General features: G+C 53.1%; 1 protein-coding gene across 3 annotated transcripts in view; it reads left to right on the top strand.

Annotated features, from left to right (window-relative positions):
• The window catches only part of IRF8 (interferon regulatory factor 8), a 49,080-nt gene that overhangs the window by 24,317 nt on the left and 9,398 nt on the right, over positions 1-15,365 (top strand). For 2 of the 3 annotated variants that reach the window (XM_070451435.1, XM_020899846.2), the window contains exons 1-3: positions 3,338-3,437; positions 7,223-7,397; positions 13,124-13,307. In XM_070451435.1, coding sequence (XP_070307536.1) covers positions 7,224-7,397; positions 13,124-13,307 — 358 coding nt within the window. In that variant the 5' untranslated portion in view covers positions 3,338-3,437; position 7,223. Of the gene's footprint in view, positions 1-3,337; positions 3,438-7,222; positions 7,398-13,123; positions 13,308-15,365 lie in introns of those variants that run through there. The other variant, XM_070451434.1, reaches the window with a different exon arrangement.

The following is a 15,365-nucleotide window of genomic DNA, read 5'->3' as shown; positions in this document are numbered from 1 at the left end:
GCAATGAACTTACTGTTGCTTCTTAAGGTGCCCCTCATTCAGTGCTGTGCTAAGCAGGGATACTGAACCAGAATAGGATTCTACCTTTTATTTAAAGAAGCATTCAGTGAAATGAAATAATTCACAAGTGTATGCACTAAGTCCCAAGTTATGTCAGAAAGTGGAGTCTCGTGTTTTTAAAATGAGAGTCACTGAAGGCTGAGGTAGGAAACAGATGGCTTGACGTGGATCTTAAGGGCAGGGTGGCTGGCGGAACAGTGGCCCCAGAGACACCCATACCCTAATCTATGTTGCCTGGGAATATGTCACCTTGCAGAGCAAAGGGAACATGGTTGCTGATGGAATTAAGGTTGCTAATCAGCTGACCTTAACATGGGGAGCAGGTGCTGGACTGTGCAGATGGGATGTGTAATCACAGGGGCTTGAGTGTGGAAGATGGCACACGGGCACGGTTGTGATGCCACCACCAAGTGCCTCCCTTGTCCTGAAGATTTCCAGTGCGGAGTCAGAACCCTGCTCTTGGTGACTTTGGTTTTCTCAGGAGCACTGACACCTCTCCTCTCAGCAAACACACTTCAGAGCTCTCCTGAACCCTCCTCCCTACACTCAGGCTTGGAAAATGTGTAGGGAAGGCAGGGACTCAAAAATGGAAATGCTGTCTCCCATCTCCCATCTCTCTCCCTCATCCTCCTGGCCAACCTCCCCGACCCACCCTAGCTCACTGGATCCCACTAATACTAGAGGAAGGAATGATTAGGTTCAACCCTAGGAAATTATCCTTTCCTTAGATCGAAAAATAGTCCAATAGACAATCTCATATCATTTAACATAGTAGTATCATCAATACCACTACACGGATGAGGAAACTAAGGTTTAAGAAGGTCAATTCATTTGCTCAAGGCCACACATTTAGTGAGTCAGCAAACTCAGACTTGACAGGGGCTTGACTCCAGATCCTGCCATTCTAAGCGCAGTGACAGGCTGCTGTCTCCGGAAGGGGCTCCTGCTGGATGCTGGGGAGAGAGAAGGTTGGAAGAGCACAGTTTTTAGATGCCAGGAGGAGTGTCTAGACCTGCCATGGCAGCCACGGGGAAGCCAGCATAGACAGAAAGGCTTAAGCTGGGGGAGCAGAGAGTAGGATAAACAGGGACGCGTGATAGAGGGAGGAAGGCGGGTAGGTTGCCATGGAGATCAGGGTGAACTTTACCAGGACTGGGAGATGCTGGAGGTGATCTACGGTGAAGGAAGGCTTTGTTGGTCTCCTTCCTTGGCATCACCTCTAGTGCACAGCACTTGCTCAATAAATGTTCATTAAATAAGAGCAGAACTAAGCAGATAAGGTTAGCAATTGTTCAGGTGCTTAGTTGTCATGCTTAGTCAGTCATGTCTGACTCTTTGCCACCCCATGGACTGTAGCCCGCCAGGCTCTTCTGACAACGGGGGTTCTCCAGGCAAGAAGACTGAAGTGGGTTGCCATGCCCTCCTCCAGGAGATCTTTCCAACCCAGAGATCGAACCCAGATCTCCCACGTTGCAGGCGAGTCTTTACCATCTGAGCCACCAGGGAAGCCCAGCAATTGTTCCTAGCAGCGAGGAATTACCACACTGAAAATATGGGGTTTTAGGAGCAGCTTTGATGCAAGCCCGTGCACTGTGAACAATTCCCGTCATGTATATAGTGACACCTACTGCCAATAACATAGGCTGGGACCCTTCCACCAACTTCTCTATATTTGTCACTCTTATCTTTTTACTTAAGTGCAGTGTTCAGCTGAAATTTGATCACACGTCATTGTGCAGTCGTTTATAGGTAAGTAAGCCTGAATATGCTTAAGCGACACATTTGTGAAAAGATGTGAGTGTAAACACACATACAGGCTGTTGTAAGAACTTCTAAGGTCCTAGGCGCTTTCAGTTCTGGACACTCATCCCACATCCTAACAAACATATTAAAATACTCCCACATTAAATAATCTTAAACAATTGAAGCTTCAAAATAGTTTTCACTGGAAATTGTTTGGCAATGGGGAACTCATTTATGATTGCTATGACTTCCTGGGAATCATGTTGTTAGGAAATTCTTACACGTGGTTTTCAAATAATAATGACATGTTTATCAACAGATAAATTATGAAGTTGACATGTTATATTTTGGGAATCTTTCTTTGAACATTGATTCACTTCAAATTTGTAGTGTATTTTTTTTTCTTGCATTTTGGGGCTAATAAAATTTCTTTTTCAGTCCTAAATCTTTTCATAGGTTCTTGAAAAGTCTAATGAATAAAATAGCCCAGTAAACGCTGCTACTTGTGAATCACTGATCAATGAGGTGCAAAAGTCAATGAAAAAGCTCATTTTCTCTATTCTAAGGCTACCCCAGGACAGAACATGGAAAAATAACTTTTTTTCCTTTTGTTTCCAGAACTTTCTTATTTCGGCCCCCCCGCCCCCCATATTTACAATAAGTGCTAGCTGATACTAGCAGGAGAGACATGCAAGGGACCCTTCTAGACCGATCTTTTCTGGGGAAAAGAATTTATGATGAAAATTTCCCTAATTGGACATTGTAGCATTAACAGCTAGACACTGCCGCTTTTACTTCCGATGTTCAGAGGCAGTGGTTTCAGACATGCCTTCAGCTGGCTTTTTTTTTTTTTCTTTTTTCCTTTTCTGACACCTCCAGAGAATTGCAAGTGACTGGTTCTCTAGGATCGGATCTGTAAGTCGCTGGTTCTTTCCTCAACCACATCTCAGGTGGACGGTCATGACTGTCTAGACACGTTCCGAGGGGTTTCGTCAGGATGGGGGGCGATCCTCCCACGCAGCCCCAGGCTCTCCGGCCACACTGGCTGAGATAACCCGGCCAGGGTGGGGGATCTGCGGGGCCCACTGGCCGTCTGCAGCACTTACCTCTGGACCCCCGCCACCCTAGCCTTGACCTGCGCTATCTGACCTCCACTTCGGCCTCGATCTCGCCGTTTGACACCCTCCCTCCATCCCCCCACAGACCTGACCTCCGCCATCTGACTTCCCGCCTCTGTCCTAACTGGCTTGACTTCCGCCATCTGGTACCCACCACCCGCCCTGACCTTGACCTGGGCCGTCGGACGCCCCCGTGGCCCTCGGGAATTCCTGCGGACACTCCCGGGACCCCCGGAGCGAACCCCGGAAGACGCCGGGACCACGGGCCGCCGACGCCTCCGCGCAAAGTGATTTCTCGGAAAGCCGAGCGCTTCGAAGAAGGCGGGCCCGGCGCGCCGCGCCCCGGGGGTGGCCCGTCCCGCCCTCCAGCGCCCGTTGGCCGTCGCGGCCGTCGCTCCGCGCGCCGGGCCCGCCCCCTGCCTTAAATGTGCGCGGGCGCCGCGAGCAGAAGCGCATCTCCGGAGCTCCGCAGCGAACGTGGGAACTGGGCGGTAGTGGCGGCGGCCCGTGGCGCAGGTGGGCTGCGTGCTGGGGGGCCCGGGGCGCAGACGGGGTCGGCGCCACTGGCTGGCTCCCGGCTGGGGGTGCGGCCCGTGGCGCAGTTGGGCTGCGTGCTGGGGGCCCGGGGCGCGGACGGGCTGGCGGGCTCCGGGCTGGGGTTGCGGACGGCGACCGGGGGGCGCGGGCGGGCGGCGGGCATGGGGGCCGGGGTTCGGGAGCGGGGCCCGGGGCACCGACGGCAGCGTGCTGCCGGGAGAGCCGCCGGAGGCGCAAGTGGGTGGTGGGCGCGGCCGGCGGCCGGGGAGGCCAGAGGTCGGGAGCGTGGCCGGCGGCGCAGGTGGATGGCGGGCGCGGGGCGCGGACGGCACCTGACGCCGAGGCCGCCCGCGTGCTCTCGCGGCCTGTTTTCTTCCGAATACAAACTGACCGTCCAGGTGCGGCTGCTTCCAGAGATTGGCCGGTGCTTTAAAATAACCTCGTTTTTCTTAAAATTTGTTTTCTTTTGGAAAAACTTTAGAATGGCGCATACAGAGAGGGGGAATTTTGACCGATTATCATCAGACTTGCTCCTTTTCCCGCTCAAATCCTGCTCTTGAAACAGGGCTGGAGTTCTGACAGTGAAACTGCCCCCCGCGCCGAGCAGCCGCGCGAGTGGGGTTAGAGTGTGAAGCGGGGCGGACAGGAGTTTTTAATTCTGATTGATGACAGTTAAGACGTCTGAGTGCGGCTTTTGCTTCCATCGTATCCCAGTCGTTCCTAGCAGGAAAGTCTGCTAAGGGGTCACAGCTGAAAGAGCTCTGTGGTGTAACTTGAGCTACAGGGCAAAGGGCAGCCTCTCTAAGGTGAGGCGTGCTCCTTGCTCAGAGCGTGGATGGAAGCTAGAAACTGAATTTTCCCGAGTTTTCAGCTACCCCCCACCCCCAAATTTATGAGGGATGTAACACTTTTTTTTGAAACCCAAATTAGGAGCCAGTCTTTTTGGAGACAATTCTTTTGGATTATGTCAGGTTCCCACCTGAATTGGAGGAGCTTAGGCATTTCAGTGGGTTTCCCCAGTGGCTCAGATGGTAAAGAATCTGCCTATAGTGCTGGAGACCTGGGTTCGATCCCTGGGGTGGGGGGTGGGGAGATCCCATGGACAAGGGATGGTAAGCCACTCCAGTGTTCTTGCCTGGAGAATCCCATGGACAGAGGAGCCTGGTGGGCAACAGTCCACGGGGTCGCAAAGAGTTGGACACGACTGAGGGACTACACACGCGCACACACAGGCATTTCAGTAAGATTGGGGCCAGAAGGAGAAATGGCTTTCATGGTTCTGGTCTTCCTGGCATCCAGGGCAAAAGACCAGGCGCCCTGAGAGGCGTGGGGAAGGCAAGTGTCCTGCACCTCTACCACCTCCAGACCCTTCCTGGAGTCCATGTGGGGTGGGCCCAGGGCAGCCTCTTACCACCTCCCACCTGGGAAGCCTGGCCCCTGGCCGATTTGCAGAGATGCAGATTAGCTTCAGATAGGACTTGGCCTGTAAAGAGAATTATTACCTAAAAATCGAGGAAGAGGGAGTCATCAACATGTGACTGCACCTATAAATGTCTCCTGGCTCGGCATTTGGTGGAGTTAATTGGTTAGTGTTCAGTAAATAGTTATGGATCACACTGTAAGAGAATCATAGGCTTTGAATGCAGGGTTCTAATCTTGGGGTGAGGGTGGGGTATGTCAGTAACGATTGAGGTGAGCTGTCCCATGTGCTGAGGTTCTCACTTGTAACCATGGTTTTTCGCCTCTGGGTGAGTGAAACCAGACCCTGCTGGGGGGTCTGGGGGCCTGGGCCTCAGTTTTTCCTCTTTTGAAGGAAGGGGAGCTGGATTAGATGACTTCTAGAGTATCTGATGTTCTATGACTCACTCTTCCTCTCGGTGTCATTCTCTTTACTTTCTTTTTTCTTTTTCTTCTAGATCACCACGAGTGTCTTTTAACAGGTTTGGGGGTTATGAATCCATTAGAAATCCCGATGGGAAGGTGTTGAGCCGCTTTTTAGAAAAATGCCTGCACAAAAACAAAGCTTTGCGTTTTATTTCAGGAGACTCCTGGAGCATGGACTCCAGTTTATGAACTTTGTACTAAGGGGGTGAGCAAAATGCTGCCAAGCGGGACCATCTCATTTAATCGAGAGAAAGCAAATTAACGCAGACCCCTCCTTCGCTCGTGTTTGAGCCCCTCTCAGCTTTCACCCAGCTCCTTCCTGGGGCGAGGGGAGCTGTTCCATCTCTCTTCTGGGAAAACTCTGGGGAACCTCTGCCTGGCTAGGTTATTTTCTGGGGTGCATGGTGGTGGCCTTTTGTTTCTCTCATCAGGTGACCCTCTCAATTCTCTCCCTTTTTGCTTACAAACATGAGGGGCTGTAATCAAATTCTGGGACTTTGAGATCCATTGTCTCTGCAGATGAGGAGAGCTTCAGAGAGAGATGGCCAAGTGGCTTTCCTGAGGTCTAGTTAGAGAAGAGCCTTCACTGGGGTCTGGGGTTTTAGAATTGAAGTCCGCTTCCCATGCTGCCTGCTTCACTCCTGTAAATCCACAAGCAGGCAGCTGGAGTTACTGGATGAAAAGGTTTCAGGTGGCACTCAGGGGCCTGCACCCCCTCCTACCCGGGACCCTGTCTGCAACTTCGGAGCCACCTGTGGGTGGCTGGAGTGGCTAAAACACATGCTGCTTGCTTTACGGGCCCAAGCGGCTCTGGATGTGACCGTGTTCTTAGGGACAGTATGTCTTGTCACTGCTGATTGTTTCAAACTGTTTGGCCTGAAGAGGTCACATTTTAATCGGAAGAATTGAAATGCTGGGGTTTTTTTTTTTTTTTTTTTTTTTGGGTGGGCGTCTGTCCAACAGCCTGGGGGATTTCCAGCCTGTTCTTGTAACTGTGGGCTGTGAGTCGGCACAGCAGGGTTGCTTTCTCTCTGTGCCATCAGGAAGCTGCCCACTTTGCAGGAATCTTCCTCTCTACCACGACTCTGGGTGCCCTGGGCGGCGAGGCCCCGGTTGGTCGTGAGTTCCAGTAAAGAAAGTTGGGACAGTAATACAAGATGTCCTATTCAGTGACATTCTTCTGAGGTCCAGGTGCTGTGTGGGATGCTGTCCACGGGTCCCCTGAGACCCCACCACAATGGCGCCAGGTGCCTGAGGTTACCCTGGTGTGTCAGAGAGCACTGGTGACGATCCAGGGTCTCCCAGCTGACAGGTGGTGGGACTCAAATGGGGCCCCAGCCCCGTCCCATTCCAGAGCAGCCGTGAAGGGCACTCTAGATGGGACAGACAGCCTTATGGACTTCTCTTTCTCCAAGAGCGCAAGTGTCACATTTGCTCACGCACCTTGTTCCAGCCGAGCATTAGTAGAATTGGCTCTCAGAGTGACGGACTGCTCATTGAGGGAGCCTGAAAAGGTGAAAGTGACTTCCCCCACCGTGTGCTAAAAATGGAGTGATGAGTGATGCCCTCAGGTGCAGCTGTTTGCGTGAAACAGAGCAGGGTGAGAGCTGGGGCGAGCGCAGCCAGAGCCTTGCTTGGGCCCACATCTGGCTTCCCAGGGAGTTTCAGGTTTCCGAGGGGTCAGAGGTCCGGAGGCAGGCGCGTTGTCTTCTCATTGCACGTGGCCCGAGTTCCTGGATCCCTGGGTTTCCCCGAGCTCACACCTGTGTTGAGATCCCCTGACTTTCCTGTTAGTGGTTCCTGGCTGTTGAGTACCTGGAGTGCTGCGAATAACGAGAGCGTGCTTGTAAGTTTCACAGGATGTGTTTTCTTTTCCCAAGGATGTGTGACCGGAATGGCGGCCGGCGGCTGCGGCAGTGGCTGATTGAGCAGATCGACAGCACCATGTACCCGGGGCTGATCTGGGAGAACGACGAGAAAACCATGTTCCGGATCCCCTGGAAACATGCCGGCAAACAGGACTACAACCAGGAAGTGGACGCCTCCATCTTCAAGGTAGAGACCCGGCCCCCGGGGGTCCCAAAGAGCTGTCGAGCGATTGATGTCTGTCTTCTTTCCTTGAAAATGAAGCCAGTTGTTTTTTTTTTTTTTTTTAAAAGATACTGATTTGGCTGCATCAGGTCTTAGTTGCGGCAGGCAAGGTCTTTGATTGGGGCACACTGACTCTGGTCGTCCCTGCGGACTTATTCCCTGCAGCAGGTGAGGTCCTAGTTCCGCGACCAGGGATTGAACCCATGTTCCCCGAATTGCAAGGCAGATTCTTAACCACTGGACCACAAGGGAAGTCCTGCTCCAGTTTCTTAAAACAAATGTTGATTGAACATGTTGAAATGTTGCTGAACATGTCTCAGAAAAAACACAGTAGGTGACTTCACATTTATTGAATGGTTTAACCACTTTCAAGGTCAGTTCTCTATAGCTGGCATTTTCCTATAAGAAACCAAGGGCACTTTCTTCTGTGCTGCCATTGTCTTTGCATGGTGGTTTAGTCGCGAAAGTCGTGTCCGACTCTTGCAACCCCATGAACTGTAGCCCACCAGGCTCCTCCACCTGTGAGGTTTCCCAGGCAGGAGTGGGTTGTGGTTTCTCGTTCCAGGGGCTTCCTGACTCGGGGATTGAACCTGGGTCTCCTGAACTGCAGGCGGGTTCTTTACCGATTGAGCCACCAGGGAAACTTTTGCATGAGGATTAGCAAACTCAGAGGGAACATACTTCTTTCAGACTAAGACCTTTCCCCCGTGGTCTGCCACCTAAATTCCACTTACAGTTCTCGGAAAGGTTTAATTCTTCATTCTTTCATAGTTTCTACTTCTGTTTGGCAGTGGAGGGTCAACTTAGATGAGAGACACCATCTGTCATGACTTCCGGGGCAGGTCATGTGGGTGTCCTGAACCTGCAGCAGATGTCTAAAAGTAGCCCACTTCCCTTGAGAATCGTCTGTTCCCCTGAGCCTGGAGCGACCTGCTGGTTAGTTCCACAGTGCGTGTTGTGACGGCAGCATTAGGTTGAGCCTTCGTCCTGCACCAAGCGCGGCTCTAGTGCTATTTCCCCTCACATACTCCTGTGCAGTTGGTGCTGTTCCTGTCCTTGCTCTGTGGAGGCTCCACGAGGAGGAGTGATTTGTCCAAGGCCTTCCCACTCCTAGGTGATGGAGCCAGCATTTGAATCCAGATTCCCAACCCCCGGCCATATCTGTCACCTAGATCCCGGCAGAGGAGCTGGGAGCTGGGGCTGCCCAGCTCTGTAGTCCAGCCAGGTCGTCAGGGTCACCCGTGGGCTCCTCTGAGACTCCCGAAGTGTGGGCTTCATCCTCCCCCAACCCCAGGAGATTTGGAGCCCAGGTCAAGGTGTGCCCAAGCCTTCCTGTTTGCAAAGAGACTTATAGCTGATCTGACTCGAAATCCAGGTTACAAACTTGCTGCCATGTGTGGTTGTGGACGTTTGGGGAGGGGAGGTTGAGTGAGTGCAGAGGAGCGGGGAGGGCCAGAACCAGACCCCCATGGGCATGAATGATGGGAGCAAAGGCCTGTAGGACCCCAGGGCAGCCCCAGACTTTTACCAGGAATGAGTGTCCCCAACACAACCAAAATAAGAGATCATGCCTCGAGCCCAAAGCAGAGTGCCAGTGGGTCATCGTGGGCTCAGGAGGCATTTCAGTCCTTCACGGCTTCGCTTGGTGTCTGTGGGGGGCGCTGTGCATCTTAGTGGTTCTCTTCCAGGTCAGAGCTCTTTGGTGGTCTGATGCCAGTTGCTGGTCCCTCCAAGAAAAGTGGGCATGTGTGGGCATTCTGCGCTTACCTTCAGGGCCCCTCGCGGTTTGGACCTCTGGCAGGTATCTTCCCTGGGGTCCCAGGTTGGGAGCCTAGGCGCTGCTCCTGCCTCCAGTCTTCTTGGTGGTGTTGTGGGTGCTTTTCTCAGAGAAGGTTTTGGCTTTGGTGTCACAGCGAACACCCTTGGGAATGGCTCCGTCTGAATTTTAATACTGCCCACTGTCCCTGGTTTAGCCAGTGTGGCGGGAGTTCTAGATCACAGCTGGCCACGAGCCAGGGCTTTGGCACCATGGGCACCTGGGGCTGGTGCTTTGCTTGCGTGGGTCTGTCTTGTGCACCTAAGGGTGTCAGCAGCACCCTGGCCTTCCCCAGCCAGATGCCAGACAGGCCCCTGATAATGCCAGGTGCCCCCAGCGGGCACACTCTGGCTCCCCATGGAGAACCCCTCTATGAGCTGGCTGAGACCAGGACAAACAGGTTGAAGTGCAGGCGTGGGGGGCTGAGGGCACAGTTGCCAGCTGACCATCAGTCAGACCACCTCGGGAGGCCAGCGGGGGCGGGACCAGCGGCTGCACAGCCCGGCTTGTGGCTTGTCTCGGGGATGCAGGCCTCTGGCTTCCCCCTGCTGCCTGCGTGAGCGCTGCTCCGGGGGGTAATGAAATCGAGCCCCAGATTTATACGTCTTATGCAATGTTCTTCATGGCCGTTTCAACAGCGTTGAGAAAAATGTGTAAGATTCCCAATGTTTCCGTTGATTACGCAGTCGTTCAGTGTGGCAATCTGAGATGAGTCTACAATCTCAGCAGGAATGGGGGCGGGAGGGAGCCGGGTGCCCACCCAGAGTTGGGCGGCCCCCCGGAGGGTGATGGCCCAGGCTGGTGGGTGCAAGACGGTGGAGGGACCTGTCTGGCCCGTCCCTGACTTGTGCTCAGTTCATCCTCCAAGGGGTGGTTCTCTGCCAGGTCCACGAGCAGAACTTGGCTGTTGGAGATGCCAACAGTCAGGCCTTGAGCCGTCCTGGGAGTTTTCTGGTTAAGTAGAGAACTTTTTGTTTCAAACATTTATTATGAGTTAAGAGGAAAAATGAGCCTGCATTCCGGCCTTAGTCATGGGTCATAAGAAGCCACTTTATACCGGAGGATCCCTCATTGTCTGCAGGTGAGTTATGAGGTCAGCCTCGTGGTGTGGACCAGAGATAGGAGAGTGAACCATGAACACATGGTGAACACAGAGTGAACACATCAGCTCATTCTCCGCCATCCCTGACTATACTGATGAGGCCCTGGTAGCAGGTCACACTTATTTTTAAAAAAGTATTTTTGCTTCCTTTGCATAAAGTTGAGGGGGAAGATCTAGTTAACTGAGGGTGGTGGTGGTTTAGTCGCTCAGTTACGTCTGAGTCTTTGTGACCCCATGGACTGCAGCACGCCAGGCTTCCCTGTCCTTCACCATCTCCTGGAGTTTGCTCAAACTCATGTCCAGAACTGAGGGTTGTGATTCAGTAATTCTTCTGCCATTGACCAGGCTTTGTGACAGGCCTGAATAAGTTAGAACCTATGTAGTAGCAGGTATTTCAAATTCAGTATGCCTTCGAGAAAAAAAAATCACGTTTGATTTTTAAAGCACAAGATGAGATGATGATGTTGTTGTTTTAAATTTTGTTGAAGTGTGGTTGATAGTGTTTCGTCAGTTTCTATTGCATAGCAAGGTGACTGAGTTATATGTGTATATACGCTCTTCTTCACATTCTCTCCCATTAAGGTTTGTCTTGGGATGTTGAGGAGAGGTCCCTGCGCTCTACGGTAGGACCTTGTTTATCCATCCTGTCTGTTGTAGCTCGCATCTGCTCAGCGCAGCCTCCCAGTCACCCGCTCCGTCCCGTCCCGCTCGGCACCCACACGTTGTTCCCTGAGACAGTGTGTTAAGCTGGGGGGGCTGGTGGTGCTGGGTTTGGTGCTGTCTGCTGATGAGCACACAGCAGCACAGGGGGAGGCCTCGGCTCCGCAGACCTCGGATCACCGTTCTGTCTAGTGTCCTGAGAGGTCACCCAGCTGAGGTGGGTGACGTTTTCCAGGCAGAGAGGGCTCAGGGCAGGCTGGCATGCAGGCGCCTGACGCCAGCCTAGTGCTTGTCCTGACTGGGGGGCCCCTGCTTTGCTCTGTGGGTGCCCTGGATTTCCCGTGGGGATGAGCGCCTATGGCAGTGCCCTGCAGGCTCTGGGTACACCCCAGCTGTCCTGATACGGCCCCCAAATCCACGCTCTTCCAGCCCCATTTGTGATGTGGATTAACCAGCTCAGTGGTTCTCAAATGAGGCTGTGTGTGAGGCGTGATGTTATTTCCCTGGGGGACACGCGGCAGTGTCTGGAGACATTTGTGTGTCACAGCGGGGAGCTGGGGTGCTGCTGGCGTGGAGGAGGCCAGGGATGCTGCGGGAAGTCCCTGCAAGCCCAGGATGCCCCACCACGAAGAGTGATCCAGCCCCAGTGTCAGTAACGCCAGGTGGAGAGACTCGGATGTAACACAGTATGAATTTAAAGTTACTATTCAGCATGTACAGAGTTTACTCTTCAATTTCCATGAAAAAAAATATCAGTGCATTGTGATGCAGTTAATAAACAAAAAGGATTAGAAACCGTTTACTTTCACAGAGGGGAGTCCTATGTCTCTGAAGGAGGGAGGGACTGCTCATGCTCTCTAGTAGGATGCGGGGTGCTTGTTCAGTCTCTCCCCCCGGAGTGGGGCTGTAGACCCCACACTCAGGGCATCAGCAGGGAGACAGTGCAGGCACTGACCACCAGGGAAAAATCTAGGACTGTTTTAAATGGGGATGTGACTCAGGGGTGTTAAGCGGTTTCCGAAAGTGTGGCCTCCTCGCCGCCTAAGTCAGAATCCCCGGGACGCTGGCTAAAGGTGCAGGTTCCCAGAGGTAACCCACACAGCAAAGGAAACTCTGGAGGTGAAGGCCCTGGAATCTGCATCGGAACGAGCTTCCCTGGGGACTGGGTGTGCACTGAAGTCAGAGACACCTGCTGCTTGCTGGAGTGAAATTTCTTGGAAGTCAGAACACCTGGTTTCTAATTCCAGACCGGATCACCTTGGGAAAGCGAGCTTTCAGGATTGCGTCCTCCTGAGTGGGGGCTGAGAATCCTCTCCGATCTGTCCCTTCAGGCGGGAAGGATGTCTGATTTTACCTGACGCCAAGTGTTACTTTCACCTGACAGTAGTGACCTCCCAGTCAGCGTGTCTGTATTCCAATTTTGAGATCTAAAAATGTGCCCATCCACATGTTAATTTTTAAAAAAAAAATACTTCTCCAGTTTACATTTTGACTTAAAGTTTCCACCTTCGAATTTCTGGTCTCACTTGAGATTCTAAGGTTTGGAAGGTCAGAAGACAGAGCTGTGAAGAAACCCACAGAGAGGGAAAACACTTCTTTGCATCTTAAAGAGTGCCCTGGGGAGTGGAAGGGGAGAGAGGGGGCGGGGAGGGTTAGACCGAACGCCAAAATGCAGAACCACATTTCTGTCACAAGTATCAGGGCACATTCAGACTTTTTGCAGATGTTCCCTTTTCAGGCTGAGTTTTGGCTTGAGGGTGATTTGAAAAAGCAGCTAAATTCTTTTTTGTTTTGAACATTCTAGTGGAGCCCCAGGCAACTGCAGCTTCCTCAGTGTGCCCCTAACCTTGGGTTCCTCGGGTCCCGGAGAGGGTGTGCAGGAGGCAGTGTGTGTGTGTGTGTGTGTGTGTGTGTGTGTCTTCTCACTTCTGTCAAAGCAGGTGGTGTGACTGGCGTCTCTGGGGTCTCCGAGCCCTGAAATTCCTTGGCTGAGCGTGGCTGGCGCAGGAGGACTTCCGGGGGGTGGGCAGAGCAGGTCCTGCCTGTGGTCGGTTCTGGGTGTGCCGTCCCGGGGCCAGCTGCGTGTTTCATGTGTTTCTTTTCTTCCTTCAGGCCTGGGCCGTTTTTAAAGGGAAGTTTAAGGAAGGGGACAAGGCCGAGCCAGCCACGTGGAAGACGAGGCTACGCTGCGCTTTGAACAAGAGTCCAGATTTTGAGGAAGTGACAGACCGGTCCCAGCTGGACATCTCTGAGCCATATAAAGTTTACCGCATCGTGCCCGAGGAGGAGCAGAAATGTAAGTGTCCTTTCTTTATGGGCACTTGGCCCGACAGAGGCCGCCTGGGTCTGGGATACGAGTGGCCGCCCACGGGGTCCAGCTAAACAAATAGCTCTTCCCCTTGTGTCAGCAGAGGCGGAGGTCTCTTTTCTGCTGACCTCACCCACCATCTGCCGACTGACGGGGCAGCCTCTGGTGGGTGAGGTGGGGAGATGGGGCGGCCTCTGGTGAGGGGCTCGCTGACCGTAGGACCAGGAGCACGTGCTGGGGCCTCCCTGGGGTCCAGCAACCATCCTGGATGGGAGCAAGGCTCCCCTGATGTGTGGATGAGGGATCCCTTCTGTTTCACAGAGCTGTTTAGCAGCTCACACAGCAGGCTAGGAGAGAGGAAACTGGGCAGAGAAGGGACGGCTGATAGGGGTTGAGGGCAAGGTTCTGGAATGAATTTGCACATGGCACACTGCTGGCTTCAGGGCTGGAGACTGGATAGGCTTCTAGATGCTGGGTCCTGATGGCCGATGGGAGCCGCAGGATGTGATGATTCCTACAGCCTCCTCCGCCGTAAAGCCCCAGGAAGACAGTTGTGAGGCAACTGCAGCAGACTAGCCAGAGCCAGCCTCACAGCACGGCCCCGCTTCCCGCGCGCTGCTCTGGGCAGACATCACCAGTCCATCAGGGCGTCTCTCCGGTCTGGCCTCAGTCGTTTCCACCGTGCTGTGCCCTGTGGCCGCTCCAGGTCAGAGCTGGCCCAGCCGGATGAAGCCTCATTACCATCCCGGGTTTAAAACATTCTTCTAACACCGGTTTTCTTAGCCTCTGACATTGCAATTAGTCTTGGCACAGCATCCTTTTGTCCTTAGCCACTTACTTAGTCATCCAGTCATGCCAGCTGGGAAGAAGTTGAACCCTCAAACTACCTAGGGCAGGGCAGAAATTCATAATTTCTGAAGGAGCTGTTAGCACTGCAGGGAGGTTGGAAATGTTGATGTGTAGTTTTTACAAAGTTAAAAATTGAGACTGTCACAAATACTGGGTTGATCAAAAAGTTCTTTCGGGTTTCCCCACGAGATCGTATGGAAAAGCCCAAACGAACGTTTTCGCCAACCCAGTATCCAGGGAGCCTGGGTAAGAGAGGTGCTGAGCCAGTTAACGAGGGCGCCCACGTGGCCAGAAGTCTTGCTGGACAACACGCGATGCTGCAGCCCACAGTTAGTGACAGGCTGGAGGTGGAGCCGAAACTGCGTATCCTGCTGGGCCCTGGTTGGCGGTGATCTCTTCTACTGATCATTTGTAGCTTACTTGTCTGTAAATTAACATCCAGCTCTACTGAGTCTGAACCCTCATCGATAATCAGCAGTAAGTCAGACAGACTGACCTTCCCCTGGGGGATCCGCTGGCCTCCTCTCAGGGGGACACCTCTCAGCGAAGACTCTGGGAGGCTCTCTTCCCAGTTTATTCACCAGTTTGGGATCATTTTTCATCATCACAGAGTAAACTGTGACTTGACGGAATAGGGAAGTTTCTCTAATCCCCCGCCCCCAGGGTCAGCCAGGCTCGACTGGGCAGGTGACCCTGGTGTGTTTATAGCCCAGAGTGCAGCTAGCATCACCTGCAGGGTGGATGTTACAGAAGCAGGGTTCTCAGGGGCTGGGGAGCCGTGCATTTGCATAATGTCTAGGTGGGCGCGCTCTCCTCTCTACCCCAGTGGTTTGCTGGCTGCCCTAGGGGTGCCCCACCTGCCCCCTACTTCCCCCGTCAGCAGCTTCCAAGTGAATTCCCGAATCTGTCAAAATGGAATCAAAAAAGTTCAGCCCTGGTGAAACAATGGGTTGATTCTCCAGATGACTAGGACCGCCAAATTCCAGAAAACCAGTGTTTGTTGGTCATAATACGTTTCACATGGACGGGTGTAATGAGGCGAGTTTCTGGCCCAGGAAGCGGCCTGGTGATGGAGGGAGAAACTAGCCCGGTCCAGAGTGGTTGTCATGGGAACACTGGTGCGCCTGTAGAAGGTTCCTGCTGCTGGTGGTTTCCAGCCTGGGCACCCTTGAGCCTATGGTGCTCTGCGTGTGTGCA

This window comes from Odocoileus virginianus, chromosome 20 (genome assembly GCF_023699985.2).
Source record: "Odocoileus virginianus isolate 20LAN1187 ecotype Illinois chromosome 20, Ovbor_1.2, whole genome shotgun sequence".
In the NCBI taxonomy this organism is placed as follows: Eukaryota; Metazoa; Chordata; class Mammalia; order Artiodactyla; family Cervidae; genus Odocoileus; species Odocoileus virginianus.
The sequence above is the reverse complement of the archived record's forward strand: the minus strand, read 5'-3'. Positions and strand labels throughout refer to the sequence as shown.